We start from the raw sequence: 23,125 nt of genomic DNA, 5'->3' as shown, positions 1-23,125 counted from the left end.
AAACTGGTTTAAAGCTCACTCCTTTTGAGCACAGTAGGGCTTGTACTATACCCAGTGGCTGGAATCCTTCTCTTCCGAGTACTGCCTTGCATGGGATTCTCATAGAAATGGGGTTTTCTCCTCATTCCAACCAATAGAATGATTACTTCTATTAACTGGTAACGCTGGCAAAATGAACGCCATTGTCAGAGACTGGGGATGGCTGTGATTTGCTCAAGCAGCAGAAGAAGCCTCGATTGTCGTTGGTTTATAATGATGAAAGGGGAAGAGAAAGAGAGTGTCTGATTGTTTTTTCTAAAGGAAACTTAGTGGTTCGATTTGTCGAATGTCCTTCAGGGATAGCCTTAAAGAAGCAACATTTGTGAGCCTTTTGTGAGCTTAGCTTGTGTGAGCCCTTCTATAGTGCCATCTGTCAAGTCCTTGCTCCCATCCCCTGCTGCCGTGGAGAGCCAGGCCAGAAGCCCGCCTCCCCCCACTTTTTTTTGCCTTAGGCTCTAGCTGGAGAATAAAGCTGACTTTTTCCCCCACATAAACTTTTCTTTGACTTCTAACCTCTCCTTTACTTTTTTTTTTTTTTTGCTCCAAAACCTTTAAAATGATGTTTTTAATATATATCAAAGAGCATTTAATCTAGTCATCTTCTTTTCAAATGCTTCCAAATAAGATTTCCTTGAAAAAGAAAAAATAAAAAGAAGGTTGTATGTGTTAGAGGGTGGGAACAGTCTTTGGGGTGAGAGGTCAGAAATTGATACCAGGAAGCAGTGGCCTTTCAGCTTTACTGCTTCTGTGGACTCTCCAAAGGGATCGTCAGAGAAGAATGCTTCCCGTTATCTCTCTGGAGCATTGTGTGCTTGGAGAATGTGAGGCTTGTGAGTTAGTCATTCGAATGGCTTATCTGACCCAGGCATGGGGATGTCAGACCAGGAGGGCAACGTGTGTGAGCAGGGAAGAAGTGGAAAGGACAGCTCTGGGTGCTCGGGGGCTGATGCAGACAAGGACCTGGATTTGGCATTTTTAGCCGAGTGAGTGGAAAGGTAATGTATCTGTAACAGGAAGCCCCATGCTGGAAAAGTGCATCTACAGCCCCGATTCTGGAAAATTGGGGCTCTTTGTGAGCTATAGATGAGCCGAAGAACTTACCTGCTATGTGTCCTTGGACAAAGTGTAAGTCCTCTGTGAACATCAGTTTCGTCCTGTATCAAATGAGCTGAATAATACCGTCCTGCAAGATTGCTGTGAGGATTAGTGATGTAAATAAAGCACCCAGCAGGGTATGCTTGATGCTTCCCTTAAAAATGCTAAGCAGCTATACCAGCACATGTGTTGATCCTGTTATTGTTAAAGAAAAGGATTGTATAGTTAATTCTTATGCTTCTAGGATTGATTCTAGAAAGTTCTAAGGAGGGGCACCTGGGTGGCTCAGTTGGTTAAGCATCCAACTTCGGCTCCGGTCATGAGGTCATGATCTTGGGCTTCACAAGTTCGAGCCCCATATTGGGCTCTGTGCTGACAGCTCAGAGCCTGGAGCCTGCTTCAGATTCTGTTGTCTCCCTCGCTCTCTGCCCCTCCCCCATGCCTGCTCTGTCTCCCAAAAATAAATAAGCCTTAAAAAAAAATTTAGAAAGTTCTAATGAATTGTTTTTTTGTTGTTGTTGTTGTTTTGTCTCAGCACATATAAAATCCAAATCCCACTTGCACCAGCTGAAGAAAAGAAGAAGATTGGACTCAGATGCTGTCACTGCAATAGAAAATCAGAGTATTTCTCCAGACTGTGACAAAGAGCTTAAAGAGAAAGGATCCCCAGAGCAGAATGAGAAAGAGCTGAAATCCAGTGTTTAAGAGACATGTCCCGGAGCCTTTGCACAGGTAGGGATCCAGTTCAGGAGGGAGGGTTATGTCTGTGTCCCCGTCTGGGCTGAGGAGTGCTATGCAGAAAGCCCCCACCATTTTTTTTCTTCTGTGGTGTAGTTTTTTGTTGTTGTTGTTGTTGTTTTTAATTTTTTTTTTTAACGTTTATTTATTTTTGAGACAGAGAGAAACAGAGCATGAATGGGGGAGGGTCAGAGAGAGGGAGACACAGAATCTGAAACAGGCTCCAGGCTCTGAGCTGTCAGCACAGAGCCCGACGCAGGGCTCAAACTCACGGACCGCTAGATCGTGACCTGAGCTGAAGTCGTTGGCTCAACCGACTGAGCCACCCAGGCGCCCCTGTGGTGTAGTTTTAAAGTCTCACGTTCTCTGTTATGGAAACAGCAGGTCTTGTTAGCTTCTTGTTTGGCTGGTGTGTCTGGTAATGATGATTTGGGGAAGGGATTTTTTTCCCCTTTTAACCTTAAAGGTTCTATTTTTAAAAGAGGTGCAGATTGTACTTTTTTATACTTGAGGATCTTTCTGGTAATGAACACTGAATTCCCTATATCCCTTTAGAAAGAAGTTTTTATGTCCCTGACTCTGGCTAAAAATATCTCCTTTCCAGATACTTTTATAGATGACGGAATTCTTGTGAGCCACAGATCAGGAGTTCTGGATTTGAGTGAATGGGAGGAAAGGACCAGCCCCAGTGAGAAGATTAAGTGAACTTGACCAGTTCTTGGAATTCCACAGAGAAGGAGAGAAGGAGGTGGTCGTGATGTGGTGCTTGAAAACTAAAGACTTCAACATTTGTTGCACTCTTCCTGTGTGATAATTACTGTCACTACTGTCTTTCTATTGGCTTAGGAGTCTATATATTTTTTGAAAGTTAAATAAAGAAAAAGTTCCCAAGAGTCTCTTTAGTGCTTAAAAAATGTATATTCCGTGTCTAGTTTATACACAGTAGGCTGTGTTATCAACACGATAGCCTTTTCTCAGTCTTGACATTCTTCATATGTTCGTGCTGTCTATTCATTATTTAGCAAATGTTTATTGAGCACTTAGTATATTCCTGGAAGACCTCTGGAGAGGGTCTTTTATTGAAGATTTGTGATTTCCAGCAACGTTGAGTCTATGTATGTATTTAGTATAAAATTAAGTATTTTTGTGTTTACAGTTCAGCAACATTGATTATGTTCACAATGCTATAAAACAGTCACCTCTGTTTCTAAAACTTTTTCATCACCCCAAACAAGGCGTATCCATTAAGCAGTAACTCCCCTCAAGTAATATTTTATTTGTTAAGAATCTACCATATGTGAGGCTAGAAGGAATACAGAGATAAAATGAGACGTCATTCTTGCTTTCATACTGTACAAACAGCGAGTCTAGGGAAGAGAATATCTAAAGGCCATAAGAGGTGTGTAGAATTGCACTTAGGAGGGGAAGGCGTGGTGTAAGAAGGAGCATTTCTGCTGGAACCTTAAAAGCAGTTCTTGGGGTGGCTGTGTGGCTCAGTTGGTTAAGTGTCCAACTCTCAATCTCAGCTCAGGTCATGATCTCATAGTTCGTGAGTTTTGAGCCCCGTGTCTGGCTCTGCACTGACAGTGTGGAGCCTGCTTGGGATTCTCTCTCTCCCTCTCTCTGCCCTTCCCTCTCTCCCCCACCGCACCCCCCCCCCCAACATAAATAAACTTAAAAAAAAAAAAAAAAGCAATTCTTGGTTAGCCATGCACAGGAGGAGAAGATAAAGAACTATTGAACTTGATTGACTTTTTTAAACAGTGCTGAACTCCATAGCCTCACCTACCTTTTCCCCCCCTTCTAACAATTTTTAAAATTTTAACTTTTTCACTAATTTTGCTTACATAGTTCCAAAATTAAAATGGTATAAAAAAACATTCATTGAGAAATCTCACTCCCATCTCTATCCCCTTCTCCCCCAATCCATAATTACTTTATTAGTTTCTTATAGCTCTCGAGTTTTTTTAATGCAAAAATAAATAAATACAAATATATATTCTTTTCTTCCTCCCCTTACCCAAAAAGATAGCATTTAGCACATACTGTCTTCATGTGTCACCTTACCTGTTGGCAATATCTGGGTGTGCGTGGATTTCTCCTGCTGCTGCTGGCAGGTCTCTTGTTTGGGGCTGTAACCACCTACCCTAGAGTTCCCCAGTTAACCCCCAGCAGGGTTCACCTACCTTGTATACTGCACTTCATTCAGATGCCAGTGTTTAGGCCCAGACCAGCCTCTGAGGAATTCTTGAGGTATGGCCAGCCCATTCCTTCAGCCAGCAGGTTCCCTGGGACTTAACTATGTGCTTGGTGCTTTGCTAGACTCAGAAGGTACAGGGGTGATCCAGGTCCACCCTGATTAAATAATTACAGAATTGCAGCGGGTGTACAGAAAGGACACTTGCTGAAGAGCAAGTAATCTAATCTGAGGACCTCCCCGCCGGCCCCTGCCTTGGTGCGGGGGAGTGTGTGCCTGTGTTGGGGGAAGGCACGTGCCGAGGCACGTGGTGTGGCACAGCAGGACACTAGGGCAGGAGTCAGCCCAGGCCTGCAGATAGGGTAGCACGTGACCTGGAAAAGCCGGGGTTCTCCACGTGACTTGGGCAGCTTCTCTTCTCCCTCCTTGCCCACTCTGTGGGATATCCTTGGGCCCCTTGAGTTTTATGGAGCTTTACCCATTTTTAGCTGCTTTGAATTTCAATAGTTTTTTATAGTCAAAGAAATTATCTTTGTATCCACCCCATGCTTTTTTTTTTTTTTTGAATTTTTAAAAATGGTTTTGGGAGAGACAGAGCGCAAGCGGGGGAGGGGCAGAGAGAGAGGGAGACACAGAATCCGAAGAGGCTCCAGGCTGTTAGCACAGAGCCCGACGCGGGGCTCGAACTCACAGCCTGCAAGATCATGACCTGAGCCACCCCAGCGCCCCACCCCATGTTGTTCTTTACATTAAATTAACATAGTATAATTTTCCCAACCAGTTTTTTTTTTAGCTACTTCAGGAGCTAACAAGGCAGGAAGCCACATGTCCCCACTGGAAGTGGTGATGAATACTTGACTGTGGGTCAAGCAAGACCAAGCTTTATATACTTTCTCTTCTCACACAGCCCTGGGGTGGGGTGGGGTGGGGGATGCTATTTCTCTTCCCATTACCCGTGGCGGAAGGGGCTCAGCACAGGAGCACAGCTAGCCAGCCCCGGAGCTGGAATCCAGGTGAGGCCTTCTCAGCACTGTTAAGCTAGCTGTTTTTAGGAGGAGCCTTAGTCACTGAAATGCACTTCACTCAAGTCGATAAATATATTTTAAAGCTTTAAAAAAGTTTCAGTGGAGAAGCAGGAAAAACTAGTTTTCATAATCCTACCTCAAAAAGCCTTTAATCCTTTCATCTGAATGAAGTACCTGGAGGAACTCATTGCTATCTCTATGGCAATCGGAAATAAGGAATTTCTTGAAAGAAAACATCCAAGTGCCTAATATTTATGAAGTACCTACGACGTTTAAGGCGCTGAGGTTGTGCCCACTGTCCCTATTCTTAGAAACTATAAATTCACCCGGACGGAACTCCTTCCCCATCAGGAGAGAGCTTAGGGAAGAGGAACACTCACGGGAAATCAGCCTGGTGCCCTGGTCTGAGGCACTGCACTCGGGTAGATTTCCCCTTCTTCGCCTGCTACCGTCTGAATGACTTTGCTGTTGGGTGTAGGGAAGGAAAGTAGTTCCTCCTAGTGATTGTCCTAAGTGTACAGATGAAAGGATCCTTGGCACCTTCTTGTGCACATGGGGAAACAGACCCCAAACATGGATGTTCCATTGTCACAGCAGGACAAACTTCAGCTTCCCTCTCCTCTCTCACTACTACCAAGTCTCATTCCAGATCTCATTTGAGAGCTGGAAGGAACCATGGAGACTAGCCTTGGGCTATTTGTTCAGCCTGGAGGGAGGATGAGGAATGCCATTTTGTACCATCTGGCCTCCGCTGATCCCCAGACAAGCAGAGCCATTTAGTTCAGGTGCTCAAGAGTCCCCAGTCCACAGCAGTGCCATCTAAATGGCTTTGATAATTAATTCCAACACTCAGCAAGCTATTAGGTCCATCTACCTCTGTTGGTAAAAAGTTTTTCCCTGGTTTTATTGAGATAAAATTGACGCATAAAGTAAAAATCTTGGCAAGGATTCACACTTCTTGTAGTTTAGGCAATGCTGCTTTGAAGCGGTAGGAAATACTCTGAAAAGGGAGCTGGATTCTTAGTCTACAATATTTTGCTTGATGGGGCGCCTGGGTGGCTCGGTCCGTTAAGCGTCTGACTTCGGCTCAGGTCATGATCTTGTGGTTCGTGAGTTCAAGCCCCACGTCGGTCTCTGTGCTGACAGCTCAGAGCCCAGGGCCTGCTTCGGATTCTGTGTCTCCCTCTCTGCCCCTCCCTCCTTCACACTCTCTCTCTCAAAAATAAACATTAAAAAAGATTTAAAATATTTTGCTTGGTTTTCAGGACTAAGCAAGGAAACAGTTCCGTCTTCATGGTTTGATCCTTTGTAACCCTCAGTAACTCTTTGTATTCTTAGCCTCAGTTCCCACAAAGAGGATTTTTCCGCTTAAAACACAATACGACATTAGAAAAAAACAAAAAACACTAGAAGGCAAGCTTTTATGAATGTAGTAACCTGTCTATATATTCCCAACATCTAAAAAGTCAAGTATTGGTTGACTTAAGTGCATGAACGGATAAAAGCTAAGTGGTTCTCTACATAAATGATCTGCTTTAATCATTAAATAGCCTTTAACCAGGATGAAGAAAACTTGAGTTGGTAGCCACAGGAAAGAATTTTCATCATTTGATTATCACCTGCTTGGGCGGTTAGGGCTCTTTTCTAAAAAGATGGCTAACTGGTCACTTGTAAAACTACCGTGAATACGTACAAAGGAAGCTGCATGATTGTACTGGTTAGAATAAAAGGCTAAGCTGCTCTAACAAAGAGACTCAACAATGCGGCGGCTTAAAGAACAGAGAAGTTTGTTTCTTTTTCACATGAACAACTCTCACGTAACATTTCTGAAGTGCACCATCCAGGTCAGTGGGGCAGCCGTGCTCCCAGCAGTCATTCAAGGACACGGGTTCCTTATATCGTGTTGCTTTTCCATCCTCAGGGGGGCCATTGTCATCACCTGCGTGATTGAAACTGGGTCATCACTGGTTGCAGGCAGTGAGAAGGGGAAAAAAAGCGTAGAGGAGACACCCGAAACCCTAAGGCCTACACCCTGCAGTGGCACGCAGGCTTCACACTTTTCGCTGGCAAGAACTTAGTCATATGGCCGTCTACACTACCTGCAAAGGCCGCTGAGACATGTAGTCAAGCCGTGTGCCAAGAAAAAAATGGGAGAGCAGATTTGGGTGGGCAAGTTGCAGTCTCCACTAAACACATACTTGTTATCGTGGAAAGAGCACCGGACTCCAGGCTGGTGTAACTAATTAGCTCTGATATCTTGCTGGGGGCAAATCTCTCTATTTCCCCATCTGTGAGATCAATGAGCTGTATGAGCTGACTGCTGAACTATTTCAAAAAAAGTAAAGCTTGACAAAAATCTTGGCTGGTGAGATTTTTAAAGACAGGTTGAAAAAAAGTGTAAGGAAAGAGACTGAGCCGTGGAGGGCCAATGGCCAACACTAAAGATGGTGGGAGGAATGATAGGGTTTGGGTGGCATTGTGAAATAAGTCAACTACGGGCTGTCGCTACTTCTAGACTTCTTTTTATGTGGAAAAAAAGAAACTGCTATTTGTACCTGCAGCTGAGCTCTTTGCTATCTAATAGATTGTCTCTGTGACCTTTGGAAAATGGCTCAAGCAGCCTGGGTTTCCTCATATATAAAATGGAGTTATTAGCTCCATTCCAGAAGACATCGTGAGGTTTAAATGAAGTCCTTTTGAAAACAGCATAGTTGTTGCCATTTCCTGGGCAATACAGTGTCCAGTAAATGGTAGGTATAAATTGGATTTATTTGCTTCACTGTGGAAAAATTGTTAATGCTACTCAAGTGTTGGTTCCCGGAAGTTGTCAGGTCAAGCTCTGACTTAAAACTGATTAGTTTAGGGGCGCCTGGGTGGCTCAGTAGGTTGAGCGTCCGACTTCGACTCAGGTCACGATCTCGCGGTCCGTGAGTTCGAGCCCCGCGTCAGGCTCTGGGCTGATGGCTCGGAGCCTGGAGCCTGCTTCAGATTCTGTGTCTCCCTCTCTCTCTGACCCTCCCCCATTCATGCTCTGTCTCTCTCTGTCTCAAAAATAAATAAACGTTAAAAAAAAAATTAAAAAAAAAACACAAAACTGATTAGTTTAGTGGCCCATGGTGCTAATGGCCAAAAACAGTGCCTCAGGCATTATCTGTCACCCAACCAGCGATTAGTTGTTGTTGTTTGCTTGTTTTTTCAATTAAAAAAAAATTGTTTTCAGTAAATTCTACAGCCAATGTGGGGCTCAATCTCACGACCTCGAGATCAAGAGTCAAACGCTGTGTGGACTGAGCCAGCCAGGTGCCCCTATTGTTTTTTAACGCATATGATTTCTTCATGGGTTAGCTCATTTACTTGAACTGTGTTCTTCATCTGAAATGCTCTTTTCTGCTGCTTTTTACTTGCAGCTGAACACTTTCCTATCTGGCATATTGTCTCTGTGATCTTGGGAAAATGAGCTCCTATACATCTTTGAAGACCCAAATACGATATCCTCTCCTTAGACAAAGATTCACTGGCAACTCTCAGGAGGCTTAGTTTTTCCTTCTTCTGGGTTTTCATAGCAGGTTTGTCTTTCTTTCTTTCTTTCTTTCTTTCTTTCTTTCTTTCTTTCTTTCTTTCTTTCTTCTTTCTTTCTTCTTTCTTTCTTTCTTTCTTTCTTTCTTTCTTTCTTTCTTTCTTTCTTTCTTTCTTTCTTTCTTTCTTTCTTTCTTTCTTTCTTTCTTTCTTTCTCTCTTTCATCTCTGGCCAATGTAGGCCTCAAACTCATGACCCCAAGGGCCAGACAGGCTTTAAGTACTTTACAAAGAACTCATTTAGCCCTCACAGCAGCTCTATGACGGAATAGGGTCACTGTTGTTATTAGCCCTATTTTGCAATTGAGGAAACTGAATGAAAGAGTTAAGTGATTTTCCTGAGGGCCGGCTGGGGTTTGAAACTAGGTGGGTGGCTCCAAAGTCTGTATTCTTACCCACCACAGTCTTTTTTAAATTTATTTTTATTTTTTAAGTTTATTTTTGAGAGAGAGAGAGAGAGAATGAGTGGGGGAGGGGTCGGGGGAGAGGGGAGAGAGAGTATCCCAAGCAGGCTCCACGCTAATAGTGTGGAGCTGATGTGGGGCTGGAACCCATGAACCGTGAGATGAAGGCCTGGGCCTAAATCACGAATCGGATGCTTCACCGGAGGCCACCCAGGCGCCTCTATACCCACCACATTCTTTCACCACCTTACTCTGCCACAGCACATTCCATCTCTGGCTCCGATTGGAGAGTCAATTCTGGCAAGATGTCAGTCCTATTTTGAGACAGATGTGGGACATACATTGGGTTCCCGGTGGATATTGAGGCTAGTTCCTGCAAGGCATGACTTCGTGTCCAATCGTAAACATGGCTGCTTTTCATTGCGTTCTTGCTGTGTGTCAGGCATGTGTGTTAAGCACACGCATACCTTATCGTGAGTCCTTAAAACAAATGGACAAGCAGGGCGCCTGGGTGGCTTGGTCAGCTGAGCTCCTGACGCTTGACTTTGGCTCAGGTCATGATCTCACTATTCGTGGGATCGAGTCCCACGTCAGGCACTGTGCTGACAGTGCAGAGCCTGCTTGGGATTCTCTGTCTCTCCCTCTCCCTCTGCTCTTCCCCCACATGTGCCCTCTCACACTCTCTCTCAATAAATAAATAAACATTAAGAAAACATTTTTTTAATACAATTAAAGATGGACAAGGTAATTATCCCCATTTTATAAACAGGCATATGTATTAATTGTGCTCACTGGTGGCTGGCACATAGTGGACACACGGTTATCTGCTGAGTTCTAGAAAGAAAACTCTGTGAAGGCGGGGGTTTTGTCCATTGTTCACTGCCTTATCCCTGGCATTTAGAAGAGGGACTGCTGCTGGCAACATTTGTCAGGCCAGGATTTGAAGCCAGTTTGGGCTGACTCCAAACCCGTGCTCTAACCACTGCGCTCCTTCTCTAAGGGTATTCCTTTAGGGCTATTTATTTTAAGATTTTATTATTTATTTATTTATTTATTTATTATTTATTTTTATTTATTTTTGGGACAGAGAGAGACAGAGCATGAATGGGGGAGGGGCAGAGAGAGAGGGAGACACAGAATCGGAAACAGGCTCCAGGCTCTGAGCCATCAGCCCAGAGCCCGACGCGGGGCTCGAACTCACGGACCGCGAGATCGTGACCTGGCTGAAGTCGGACGCTTAACCGACTGCGCCACCCAGGCGCCCCTATTATTATTTTTTTAAGTAATCTCTACACCCAACGTGGGGCTTGAACTCACAACCCCGAGATCAAGAGTCACATGCTCCCCTGACTGAGCCAGCCAGGCATCCCTAGGGCTTTTTAAATGCACAAATTATTTATATCCCAACGAGTTCTAAGAAGGAATCAAGAAAAGAAAAAGCAGACAGGATTCCTGCAGAAGCAACTCTTCTGCTAAGCTGCTTATTTTAGTTAAGACTCATGGTCACAAATGAAATCAGCCAGACTCTAACTGAAGCAAAAAAGGTGACTCGGTGATAAATTTACTTAGGTGTCTTCTCAGATTCGAAGACAGAAAAGCCCCAGGCGTTACCAGTGCTACCTAATCTGATGCTGTGGAGACTCCTGTCTCCCTGCACACAGGCCTTCTCTACATGGCGGGAGAGAAATCAAGGTTGCCAGGAGCACCTGAGCTTTACCGCTTAGGGCTTTTACATCAGAGATTGTGCCCACTCTTTCTCTAAGTTCAAAATTGCCAGGACATCTTACACCCATTAGGATGGCTTCTAATTTATTCATTCATTTATTTATTTGGGGGGGGTGGGGGTGGTGGGACAGAGAGAGAGAGAGAGAGAGAGAGAATCCTAAGCAGACTCCTCCCTGTCAGCAGAGAACCCAACCCAGGACTCGATCTCACGAACTGTGAGATCAGGACCTGAGCTGAAATCAAGAGTCGATCAACCAGCTGAGCCACCCAGGTGCCCCAAAAAAGGAACAAACAGTATATGATTCCACTTATCTGAGGTATCTAAAGTAGTCAAATTCACAGAAGTAGAGAGGAGAATGGTGGTTGTCAGGGCCTGGAGAGAGGAGGAAATGTGGAGTTGTTTAATGGGTACAGGGTTGCAAGTTTGTAAGATGGGAAAGTTCTAGAAATTGGTTGTGCAAGAGTGTGACATGCTCAGCACTGCTGAACTGAATGTTGGAAAATGGCTTACAATCAAGGGCGCCTGGGTGGCTCAGTCAGTTAAGTGTCCGGCTTCAGCTTAGGTCATGATCTCACAGTTTGTGAGTTTGAGCCCCTCATCAGGCTCTACGCTGACAACACATAGCCTGCTTCGGATTCTCTGTCTCTTTCTGTCCCTTCCCTGCTCACACTCTCTCTTTCGAGAATAAGTAAACATTAAAAAAAAAAAGAAGAAAATGGTTTAAGATCATAGATTTTATGTTACCACAATTAAAAAAAGAAGGGTGCCTCAGTCGGAACTGAGCGTGCAACTCTTGATCTTGGGGTTGTGAGTTCGAGCCCCATGTTGGATGTGGAGATTACTTAAATCAATAAATACCCATTTTTAAAGATATTTATTTTGACAGGGAGAGCCCAAGAGGGGGAGGGTCAGAGAGAAAGAGAGAATCCTAAGCAGGCTCCCTGCTATCAGCATAGAGCCCAATGCAGGGCTTGAACCCATGAACCATGAGATCATGACCTGAGCCAAAATCAAGAGTCAGATGCCTAGCGAACTAAGACACTCAAGCACCCCAAATAAATGTCTTTTTTTTTTTTTTTTAAGAGTCCCAGGAAAGGGATTCATTAGCCTAGATTGGGTCTGGTGCTTATCCTGAGGTCCATCAACTAGGCTAGGGATGCAGTTTTGAAAGAATAGGGCAGTTCCCATGGAAACCGAATGGATGGAGTGGTGGTGGAGTGATTCCAAGAAGCAGGGTGTGTGGGGTGGGAGGGGAGCGCAACTAGAGAGACAAGCAGTGAGTATCCACTACTGAGTTATTGCCTTCTAGTCTAGTCAGGCAGACACGTTTTTCCTAGCAGCAGGGGTGATTATCATCAGACATGTCCTAGTCACTTCTTACAGATTCATAGCTCAGTACGGTGTTATGTATGTTTTTCTTTTTTAATATTTGAGAGAGAGAGAGAGACAGAGCGCGAGCAGGGGAGGGGCAGAGAGACGAAGACAGAATCCGAAGCAGGTTCCAGGTTCCAAGCTGTCAGCACAGAGCCCCACATGGGGCTCGAACTCGCGAGCAGTGAGATCATGGCCTGAGCCGAACTCAAACGCTCAGCCGACTGAGCCACCCAGGCGCCCCAGGTTTTACCAAAGTTACATACCTCCTTAGTTAGTCCTTGCTAAAAATCTTTGAAGTAAGTTCTGCAAGGAGGTAACAGACTCATGCTATTTAAGTGACTTAATGTAGAATTGGGGTCAGTTCAGTCATAAGGGACTAAAAGCCAATTTGAATTAATTTAGATATAGAGGAAGATTTATTGGCGCATGGAAGGACAAGTCGAACAAGGAGCCCCCTTTGAAGTGCACCTCAGATACAGCCGGGCATCAGGAGCCGCTGCCGTCAGGGACCCCACACCGTCAGCCCTGTCTCTACCCCTTTCTCTTCTCTGCGTGTTGACTTCATTTTTTTCTCCATGCAAACAAGTTTTCTTCAGATGGTCACTGGAAGCTGCCACACGTCGCATCTTAAAGCTTTTCCCCCCAGCAAAGAAGTGGAGCTGACTCTCAAGCTTAAAATTCCAAGGGAGAGGGCACCTGGGTGGCTCGGTCTGACTTCAGCTCAGGTCATGATCTCACAGCCTGCTTCAGATTCTGTGTCTCCCTCTCTCTCTGCCCTGCCCCCACTCTCTCTCTCTCTCTCTCTCTCTCTCTCAAAAAGAAATAAACATTAGGGGCGCCTGGGTGACTTAGTCGGTTGAGCGTCCGACTTCGGCTCAGGTCATGATCTCGCTGTCCATGAGTTCAAGCCCTGCGTCAGGCTCTGCGCTGACAGCTCGGGAGCCTGGAGCCCGCTTCGGATTCTGTGTCTCCCTCTCTCTGTCCCTCCCCCGCTCATGCTCTGTCTGTCTGTCTCTCTCTGTCAAAAATAAATAAACATTAAAAAAAGATAAAATAAAATAAAGAAATAAACATTAAAAAAAAAAATCCCAAGGGAAGACTCCCAGCAGAACTGAATTCTGCTGTTCCCCCAGATTTCAGCAGGAGAGCCGGTCACCTAAGAACGTGGCAACTCCCTGTAGAACGCTATGACTAGTGTGGCGCCTGGCTGGTTCAGTCGGCAGAGCGTGTGACTCTTGATCTCAGGGTTGTAACTTTGAGCCCCATGTTGTATGTAGAGATCACTTAAAATCTTGGGGCGCCTGGGGGGCTCAGGTAAGCATCTGACTCTTGGTTTCAGCTCGGGTCATGATCTCACAGTTCATGAGTTCGAGCCCTGCATCAGGCTCTGTGCTGGCAGTGCGGAGCCTTGCCTGGATCCTCTCTCTCTCAAAATACATAAACAAACTTAAAAAAATGAAATAAATTCTTTAAAAAAAACAAAAGCAGGGGCGCCTGGGTGGCGCAGTCAGTTAAGCGTCCGACTTCAGCCAGGTCACGATCTCGCAGTCCGGGAGTTCGAGCCCCGCGTCGGGCTCTGGGCGATGGCTCAGAGCCTGGAGCCTGTTTCCAATTCTGTGTCTCCCTCTCTCTCTGCCCCTCCCCCGTTCATGCTCTCTCTCTGTCCCAAAAATAAATAAACGTTGAAAAAAAAAAAATTAAAAAAAAAAAAAAACAAAAGCAGAAAAAACTATGTGACTAGAAAGAATGGGGCTGCAGGAAAGACAGTTTTTAAGAAGGGGGGGGGGTGGGAGATTGATGCTGAGTGGACCCAACAACAGGTGTCCATCACTGAGACCCAGAGCCAACAAGTGGCATATTAGGGAACACCATGATTCTAGTCTAGCCCTCAGTGGCACATGCTGATGGCTGAGTACTTGCCACACAAAAGGAAGGCCCAGTCTCTGCAAGGCCCGGGGACAGTGCATTCTCGGGTATGAGGCTGGACCAGCCCCTGAGTCACCAGACGTGGGGTGATGAGCCATCTGAAGCGAGATTTAAAGGAAATCATTTAGGCCCTATGCCTTCTGCCTGAGCTTCCTGGTTAATGTTTGGGGATTGAGGGATAAAGACCTTTGTATAACTGTTATTGGTGGCTTCGCAGATGCCTCTGTGTCCTACTCGATGTGTCTAATGAGGTAGAGCTGCATGAAAACCAGTGGTCTCCTGACAGCAGATGGAAAGGCCAGCCCACGTTCCCCAAACTTTCACGGAATCTTCATATGAACTACCTTCTTGATAATAACACTCCTGGCTTTCTGTTGTTTTAAATGTCAGCATGTAAAGGGTGCATGGAATTCAGGGATCATCTGGTTCTATTGTTTTCAAACTTGCTTTGGCCATGGATCCTCCCCCCACCATCCCAACCAAGTAGCAACCTTACCCAATCTCCTAATACCTAACATAGATCGAAGCAGAGTGGCTTGGGGTCTTGGCGGGTCACAGGGACCTCTGGACCCTCTGACTCAAGTCTTTTCCTCTGTAGAACACACTTTTGAAAACCACTGATCTAGATTAGCCATTTGATTTCGCAGATGGGGAAATCAAGGCCCAGGGAGTTAAGCGGGTCACCCACAGGAGCACCAACAGTAGCAGAGCTGACTGGAACCCCGGTCTCTGGCTTAGGGGTCGTGCCCTTTCTTGAATCAGGCCGCTTCTGGCTGTTTTGAAGGAGCACTCCAACAAAGTAGTTGTGTTTTTCTTCACAGTAGGTGCACAATACTTTCTTCAGGCGGACGAGCTGAACTAACAGGAAGGCAAGTAAGGGTCATTGGGAGCCTCATCTAATAAATAAGAGCTTCAGAATCAGGAACATCTGTTTGTTGATTTATTCAACAGACAACGATTGCTTGCTGTTCACCATTCTAGGTGCTAGAGATGTATCAGCAAACAAGACAGTTCCTGTCTTCAGAGAGTTCTAGTCTTCCATGCCATTTCCATGGGTGTGACAAATACTATTAGAGCAATGTTCAGGAAACACACGTGATTGTACCTGAGCCCGGTCAGAGGCCTAGGAAGGCTTTCTGGGGAAATGGCATCTAAGAAAACAGCAGAAAAAGTAATGGGAGTGAGCCAGGCAGGGGAGTGTTAGGGGAAAAAGGCTGGAGAGTTCTGTAGGAACCAGGTCATAGAGGGCCCTGTAAACCCTTAACCCTGAGATAACAACATCAGATGTGTTTACTGGAGAGGTGAGTCTGGGGCCATTCAGAGAATGAATTGGCTGGAGACAGCCAAGAGGCAGACAGATGGTAAAGTATAGCAGGTAGAATTTATGAGACTTGATGATTGGTTAAATATTGGTGGTGAGGGAGAGGTTAGGGGTCAGGAATAAGGCCCGCTCGGGTTTCTCACCCAAGCAGTTGATTGATGGTGGTTCCTTTGGCCAAGATGGAGGGCACCGGAGGTAGGGCAGGATTGGGCCTCGGGGCAGAGGATGAGTTCACTTTGGGACTTGTTGAGATTGAAGTGTCTGCGGAGAAGCCTAATGGAAAGTAGCAAGGAACTGGATATTCAGGTTGAGCCCAGTGAGAATTCTGGGCTGGAGATAAAGATCTCTAAGTCATCAGCATTGATGGTACTTTGAAGCTGTGGAAGATGAAGTCATTGGGTGTGTAGGGAGAAGAGAAAAGTCTAGAACAGAGTTTGTGGAACATCGACAACTGTGGAAGAGAGCTTGTATCAGAAACGGAGGCATAGTGAGAGAGCAGGGAGAAACCAGGAGGCTGGGATCACGGAGGCCGTGGAAAGAGCTTTGAGAGGGGAGGAGTCAGTAGGGAAGAATGTGTAGAGAAGCCATGTCTGATAATGAATGAGAAGCATTCAGTGGATTTTAGTGATGAGGCTGTCATCGTGTTAATGTTGGTAAGAGAGGGCTCAGCTGATGGTTGGAAAATGGAAGCCATATCTAAGTGGTTTGAGGAGTAAGAGGAGAGTGGCCATAGTGAGGGTGTTCTCCTCAAGTAATGAATGGAAGGAAGGAGACGGGGTGGCTGCTGGAGGAAGTTTAGGGTTGAATGAGGTTCTTTTCCTTTATTGCTGACAGACTTTCCCAGACTTAAATGCTACTTGGAAGGGATTAGCAGTTGCAAGTACTAGAAAATGGTTTCCTCCCTTTGTGAAAGATTTGGAGGTGGGGTGCCTGACTGGCTCAGTTGGTAGAGTGTGAGACTTGATCTCGAGGTCATGAGTTTGAGCCCCATGTTGGGTCTAGAGGTTACTTAAAAAGATAAGACATGAAAATAAATAAAAAAGAAAGAGTTGAAGGAATGTCTGTACCAATACGACAGAGCAGCCTTCTTGATGCTTTCCACAGCTGGAGGTAGGGTGACCCACTCGGCCAGTTTGTTTGGAACTTTTGTGGTGTTACCACCGAAAGCCCATGTCCTGGGAAACCCCTCACTCTGGGCAAACCAGGATGCTCCATAAGGACAAATAAGAAATATTCTGCAGTTGCAGAGAGTGTGATCTATCATTTCTCTGAAGATTTAGAGGAGCTACCTACCTTAGAAAAAGACCTACTCAAGGAACAGAAGAAAACGTAGGCATACCTGATGGATATTTCAGTAAGCTTCAAAGAGAGAGTACATCATTAACTTTGAAACAGTGAACCTGCAAATGGAGTAATCTGAGATAAGGAAGGATGAGGGAGAGATTGAAAGTGTGGCTCCAGGCGCCTGGATGGCTCAGTGGGTTAAGCGTGGGACTTGTGATTTCAGCCCAGGTCCTGATCTCAAGGTCATAGGAACGAGTCCCGCATTGAGCTCTGTGCTGACAGCAAGGAGCCAGTTGGGATTCTCTCTCTCCCTCTCTCCCTGCCCCTCCGCAGTATGTGCTTTCTCTCTTTCCCCTCTCCCCCCCCTCTCTCTCAAAATAAATAAATAGACATAAAAAAAGTGTGTCTCTTGAACTAAAAACTGAATGTCAGGAGGAACACAGTGGGTTTACTAAATACAGAAAACAGACTTCAGATGATCTCCCAGAGCACAGGGGAAATTGAGAAAGGTATGAAAATAGAAGAGGAGATACGGAGGGGGGAGCAATGAAAGATGAGTTTTAAGAATTCAAACTAACGATTAATAATGAGTAAAATAAATGAAAACGCGTCGGGTGCTTATTCTGTGGCAAGCATTCTGTAAGCCCTTTACACGTGTGAGCTCATCTACTCCTCAATACTGTGGGTGCTGTGATCCTCCCCATTTGCACACAGGGACACTGGTGCACAAGTAAGTTCAACCACTTGTGCAAGTTTATGCAGGTAGGAGGTGAGGGAGCTGGTGAACCCAGGTGGTCCAGCTTCAAGGCCTTTGCTCTGAAATGCTGAGCCGCAGGTTCTCTGAGGCAGAACGTTGAAACCAAATGATTCACTTTTTTTGGGGCATCTCTTGAGTGCCAGGGCCAGTTCTGCTGCTGGGAAAATATCAAAGAGCAAGACAGAGTCGAGCCCTGCTCACCCAGAGCTTATGTTCTACTACAGAGAGAAGAAAATGTGCCTGCCAGTAAGCAAACAACTAAGAGAGTTTCCACAAGTGTGAAGTCCTACGAAGCAAAAACGGAAAAGAAGGTACGGAGTCACTAGTTATGTGTGTGTTGATGTAGGCATTGCTACTCTAGGTGGGACGATTGGGGAAGACTCTCTAAAGAGATGACATCACCTGAGTCTAGAATGTTGTGGAGTTAGCTTTGGAAAAATATGGGACAGAGGGAACAACAAGTGCAAAGGTCCTGGGGTGGGAACGAATTTGGCATATTGGAAGACTAGCAAGAAGGCCATTGTAGCTATAGCAGAGTGAATGAGGGAGACATGTGTAAAAGATAGAGAATTAGCCAGGGGTTAGATCAGGTAAGGCCTGGTAGGCCAGAATAAGGAATTGGGAGTTTAAAAAAAAAAATATTTTTTTTAATGTTTATTTATTTTTGAGAGACACAGAAGCAGAGTGTGAACAGGGGAGGGGCAGAGAGAGGGAGACCCAGAATCTGACAGGCTCCAGGCTCCAAGCCGTCAGCCCAGAGCCCGACTTGGGGCTCGAACTCACAAGCCGTGAGATCATGACCTGAGCCAAAGTCCGATGCTCAACCGACTGAGCCACCCAGGCGTCCCAAGGAATTGGGATTTTATTCTAATTGCAACTGGAAGGAATTGAAGAGGGTTTTGTGGTGGTGGTGGTGGTGTTTTAGGCTTTGTGTTGTGTGTGTGTGTGTGTGTGCCTGTTTTTAGCAGGGTAAGAATATAGTGGGATCTACATGCTAAAAGAAAAGTACGGCTGCTATGCAGAGAATAGACTGTCAGGTGATAAGGATGTGGAATGAGGAAGCAGGAAAAAGTTTAAACGGATGTTCTGGCTGCAAGCAAGGCCCGGAGCTCCGAAGTTTGGGGTAGGTTAATGGTTAATGCGAGCTGTCTCTCTACACAGGGGCATCCCTTCCCCAGTTTATCTAATCACATTCGCTAATCTACATGGAGAGGAAGGATCCTCTTGTGGGAAAAAAAAAGATCAGAGACTCCAACACCCTTCGTGGTAAGAAAGAGCCCAGTGGGGGGATCCGAGGCTGGGCCAATCAGACTCCTCCCGAGAATTGCAAACAGCAACTCAAGTCTTTGCTGGGTACCCTTGAACACGAAAATGCAATGTTTGGGCACGTCCACAAAATAAATATTTGTCGTATGATTGGGTGCATGACCAGGAAGATGTGCACGAGAAGCAGAAAAGGTGCAGGTGCAGGAGGGAAACCCAGCCGGAGAAAGAGAAAGAATGTTCCTGCTGACTTGCCGGTTCCTGGCTTGGTTCCTGGTTTTCTGATCCTCCCGAGGCCTAAGGTGCCTGCTGGGGTTCCTGGGGATCTCCGTCGCCTTCATAACACAGGGGTTTTATTTTTGCTTGCGTGGATTTCTTTTATGTGCAACTCAAGGACCCTCCGTTCCAGGGTGAGCGCGATCATAAAACTGCCCGTCTTTTACTCTATTTGTGGCTTGGGGCGCCCTAGCGTCTCACTGCCTCACCAGCTCAGGGCTTTTTTTTTTTTTTTTTTTTGCCCGCTTCTGTTTTTTCTAGTGTTTTGGGCCTATAACGTTATCTTAAGGTAACTGAATTTGCTTTTATTTATTTATTTATTTATTTATTTTTTTAATTTTTTTTTATTTTTTATTTATTTTTTTTTTTTTCAACATTTATTTTTGGGACAGAGAGAGACAGAGCATGAACGGGGGAGGGGCAGAGAGAGAGGGAGACACAGAATCGGAAACAGGCTCCAGGCTCCGAGCCATCAGCCCAGAGCCCGACGCGGGGCTCGAACCCACGGACCGCGAGATCGTGACCTGGCTGAAGTCGGACGCTTAACCGACTGCGCCACCCAGGCGCCCCTTTTATTTTATTCACTGGTAAGATCCAACATTTTCCTGAGATAACTTCATACATTGTTTACAATATATGCTTCTGACTGGACTCTAGTTTTCCACTTAACTCAGTTATTCAGATACTAAACATGTATCTGGCTGTTTGTTTTGGTATACACATTTTCCCACGTTCTTTCTTTCCTTTTGTATAGCCTGTAGAGGATAAAATCCAAAGTAACCCATTCATCAAGCATCCTCTGAGTTGCCGCTCTGGGGGCGTATAAGGTAAGTACGTCAGGGTTCCCCCTGCCCTTCTCCAGTCCATTCTCTGGAAGTTGGTGCCCCTGACCCTCCTCTCTCGGGCCACAAGCCCTCCCTGAATGATCTCACCTGCTCAGAGGCCTTAGCTGACGCCTGTTCTGCAGGATGAACAGGCTTTTTTTTTTTTTTTTAACGGATATGTGATTTCTACCCCGTGTACTTTGTGCTCGGGGTTTGAATGTTTAGTTTGACCCATGGGAAACGCCACTGAGATATTTCTGTCACTGTCAGAAACACATTGGGGCTGTCCACAGGTGTACCTCGAGTGAAACTGGCTGAGACACTACACTGCATCTTCAAATGGACAGTGGGACGGGGGTGGGGGGCCCATCAGGAGCCAACAGAACTCACCCAGAAGCAACTCAGGGCACGTCAGGCACTCCCTGGAAGAGTCGATTTGGCTTCTCCCATCTGGAGTAAGTCTGCCACCCAGTCCAAATTGGGGTGTGAGGAGGATGTGAGGACAGGAGCAGGAAGGACTTTCATCCCCCTCCTCCCCCCTCCCCCACAGACGATGAGCTGGGAAAATAAGCCCACGTCTCAGACCAGAGCGTGTGCACACAGATGGCTCTCCGCTCTGTCCGAGGCTCTGGGCCTTCCCCCTGCACGTCGCACCAGGGTGTCCCATGGGCACTTTAAAACTCAGCACGTGCGAGGCTGAACTAACCTTCTTCCTTCTTCCTTCTCCCGCCACTCCCCAAAGTGCCCTTTCCTCTCTGTTCTCGGTGCTGATTGTAACAGTCTCGCCACCAGCCCCATTCCCCAAGCCAAGATCCTGGCCAACATCCTCCACCCTTTCTGTGACCCTTCCCTTTCCTTCTTTTCAAACTGTAGAGCGAGGCAAAAGGGCCCACAGCCACCAGGCTGAATGCAGAGTCTCATTAAGTGACCCGACTAGAAATAGCCATAGGCCCTAACTAATCAGTTATAACCAGGCACAGTTCCTAAGATTACTGGAAAAAGAGAAAATCCCATAGTGCTTCACTCGGCCCTATAACTGTGGCCTTTCAACACCACCTCATTGTAGACCGTCTCTCCTTTGCTGTCCTGCCCGCTGCTTCCTTGTGGTATATTCACTAAACTTTTATCTCTTTTGTTCTGCCTTGGGTGAATTCTTTTTTTTTTTTTTTTTTTTTTTAATGTTTATTTATTTTCAAGAGAGAGAGAAAGCACAAGCAGAGGGGGGGCAGAGAGAGAGGGAGACACAGAATCCGAAGCAAGCTCTGGGCTCAGAGCTGTCGGCACAGAGCCCTATGCAGGGCTCGAACTCACGAGCCCTGAGATCATGACCTGAGCTGAAGTCAGACCCTTAACTGACTGCGCTACCCAAGGCCCCCTTGCCTTGGGTGAATTCTTAAAGCATGTAGGCCCTGGCCTCCACCCGATCAGGGCGCCCCACATTTGGTGGCCTCCCCATCCGATTGGGACACCCCACAGTAATCACCTGGTCACCAGGTTTTATCATCTGTATTTATTTCCTACTGCTGATATAATAAATAACTACACATTTAGTGGCTTAACACAACACACATTTACCATCTGACAATTGTGGAGGTCGGAAGTTTGAAATGAGTTTTTTTCTTTAAAGTTTATTTATTTATTTTGAGAGGGAGGGGGAAAGAGGGGGAGGGAAAGAGAAAATCCCAAGCAGGCTCTGTGCGGGCAGGGCAGAACCCATCGTGGGGCTCAAACTCAAAACCCTGAGATCATGACCTGAGCCGAAACCAAGAGTCAAACGCTTAATGTAGACTGAACCACCCGGGCACCTTGAGTTTTGTGAGGCTAAAATCAAGATGTCAGCAGGGCTGGTTCCTTCTGGAAGTTCTAAGGGAAAATCTGTCCCGTCTCAGCCTCCAGAGGCCGATCTCATTCCTCGGTGCATAGCTGCACCATTTCGGTGCACAACGCTTTCCTCTCACCTTGCTTTCCTCCTGTGACCTTGATCTACCCTCCTCTAAAAAGGACCCTTGTGATCTACATAGGGCCCGCCCAGATAACCCAAGATCGTCCAAATAAGGTGATATTCACAGACTCCAGTCATTAGCCTGTGGATGTCTTACACACCATCCTAAGCACCCAACATTCCTGGGACCCAACTGTTCTAATTGCCACTCTTCAGATCACTTTGTCTCTCAGCCAACGGGGCTGTTAAAATGACCTCTGAGTTGATTTGCTCTTGGTGCATGACCCAGATTGGGGGCAGTGGGTTCTCTGCCTCTGGTCCTGCCCCCTTCCAATCCATGATGCTTCTAACTGCATTTTCTTTGTCCCTTCCTGGTTAAAAGTTTCTACAGACTCCCCTGTTACTCTCAGGATAAAGTCTCAGCTCCTGAGATGGATACAAAGTCTTCTGTGGTCTTTCGTCTGCCCACGCTTTCAGCCAAATCTCCCACTGAGCCATGACAAAGCAACTGTGAATTTCTCAAGACAGAACAAAGTGGGTTATAGACCTTCTGAAGCCATACTTCTCAACCTTGAATCCCAGCCCTACCCGTTGCCAAATATGGATTCTTGGGCCAGTAACTTAACTGTTCCGTGCCTCAGTTTTATCTTTTTTGAAACTTTGGCCCTCAAAGGGACACCTGGGGGACTCAGTCAGTTAAGCGTCCGACTTCAGCTCAGGTCACGATCTCATGGTTCGTGAGTTGGAGCCCCGCATCAGGCTGTCTACTGTCAGCACAGAGCCCGGATCCTCTGTCCCCCTCTCTCCGCCCTTCCTCCTCCCTTCTCTCTCGAAAATAAAACATTAAATAAAAACATAAAAAAACCAAAACAAAAAAACTTTGGCCCTCAAAGATTGTTGTGATGATCGCATTGATTAAATTAATTAAAGTACTTAAAGTACTTACTAGAGAGCACCTGACTGGTTCAGTCAGTAGAGCATGTGACTCTTGATCTGGGGGTCATGAGTTTGAGCCCCATGTTGGGTGTAGAGATTGGTTAAAGACAAAATGTTTAAAAATAGATAAATAAAGTACTTATTAGAACAGTGCTTGGCACAAAGCGAGTCCTCCACCGTTCTATGTTCTCAGTCCTATCGATGCTCATGGAACACTCTCCCCACAACACTGTTTCCCTGGAACTTCTTCCCCATCTCTTCAAGGTTCACCTCAGTATCACCTCCTGTGCACAGGCCTCCCTGCTGTCTCCTCCCACTTCATGCTGGGATTCTGGGAACTCTGTGACCTGAACAAGAGGCCCTATCACATATTTACAATCATTTCATGATGTGTGTAGAAGGAAACATCCTGAAATACTAATA

The 23,125-nt window shown here is 45.9% G+C and overlaps 1 protein-coding gene across 12 annotated transcripts in view; it reads left to right on the top strand.

Moving 5' to 3' along the window:
* TRIT1 (tRNA isopentenyltransferase 1) overlaps window positions 1–22,450 on the top strand; it is a 63,266-nt gene extending 40,816 nt beyond the window's left edge. For 5 of the 12 annotated variants that reach the window (XM_045482304.1, XM_045482305.1, XM_045482298.1 and 2 more), the window contains 2 exons: window positions 1,670–1,866; window positions 2,477–2,765. In XM_045482304.1, the coding sequence (XP_045338260.1) occupies window positions 1,670–1,839 (170 nt within the window). In that variant the 3' untranslated portion in view covers window positions 1,840–1,866; window positions 2,477–2,765. Of the gene's footprint in view, window positions 1–1,669; window positions 1,867–2,476; window positions 2,766–10,160; window positions 10,189–13,389; window positions 13,403–17,685; window positions 17,773–18,622; window positions 18,878–19,392; window positions 19,438–19,754; window positions 19,828–20,117; window positions 20,280–22,148 lie in introns of those variants that run through there. The other 7 variants (XR_006713326.1, XR_006713327.1, XR_006713325.1 and 4 more) reach the window with 7 other exon arrangements.
* The last annotated feature ends 675 nt before the right edge of the window (window positions 22,451–23,125 follow it).

The sequence above is a fragment of the Leopardus geoffroyi genome, chromosome C1 (assembly GCF_018350155.1).
Source record: "Leopardus geoffroyi isolate Oge1 chromosome C1, O.geoffroyi_Oge1_pat1.0, whole genome shotgun sequence".
Classification (NCBI taxonomy): domain Eukaryota; kingdom Metazoa; phylum Chordata; class Mammalia; order Carnivora; family Felidae; genus Leopardus; species Leopardus geoffroyi.
This window is presented reverse-complemented; position numbering and strand designations above follow the sequence as displayed.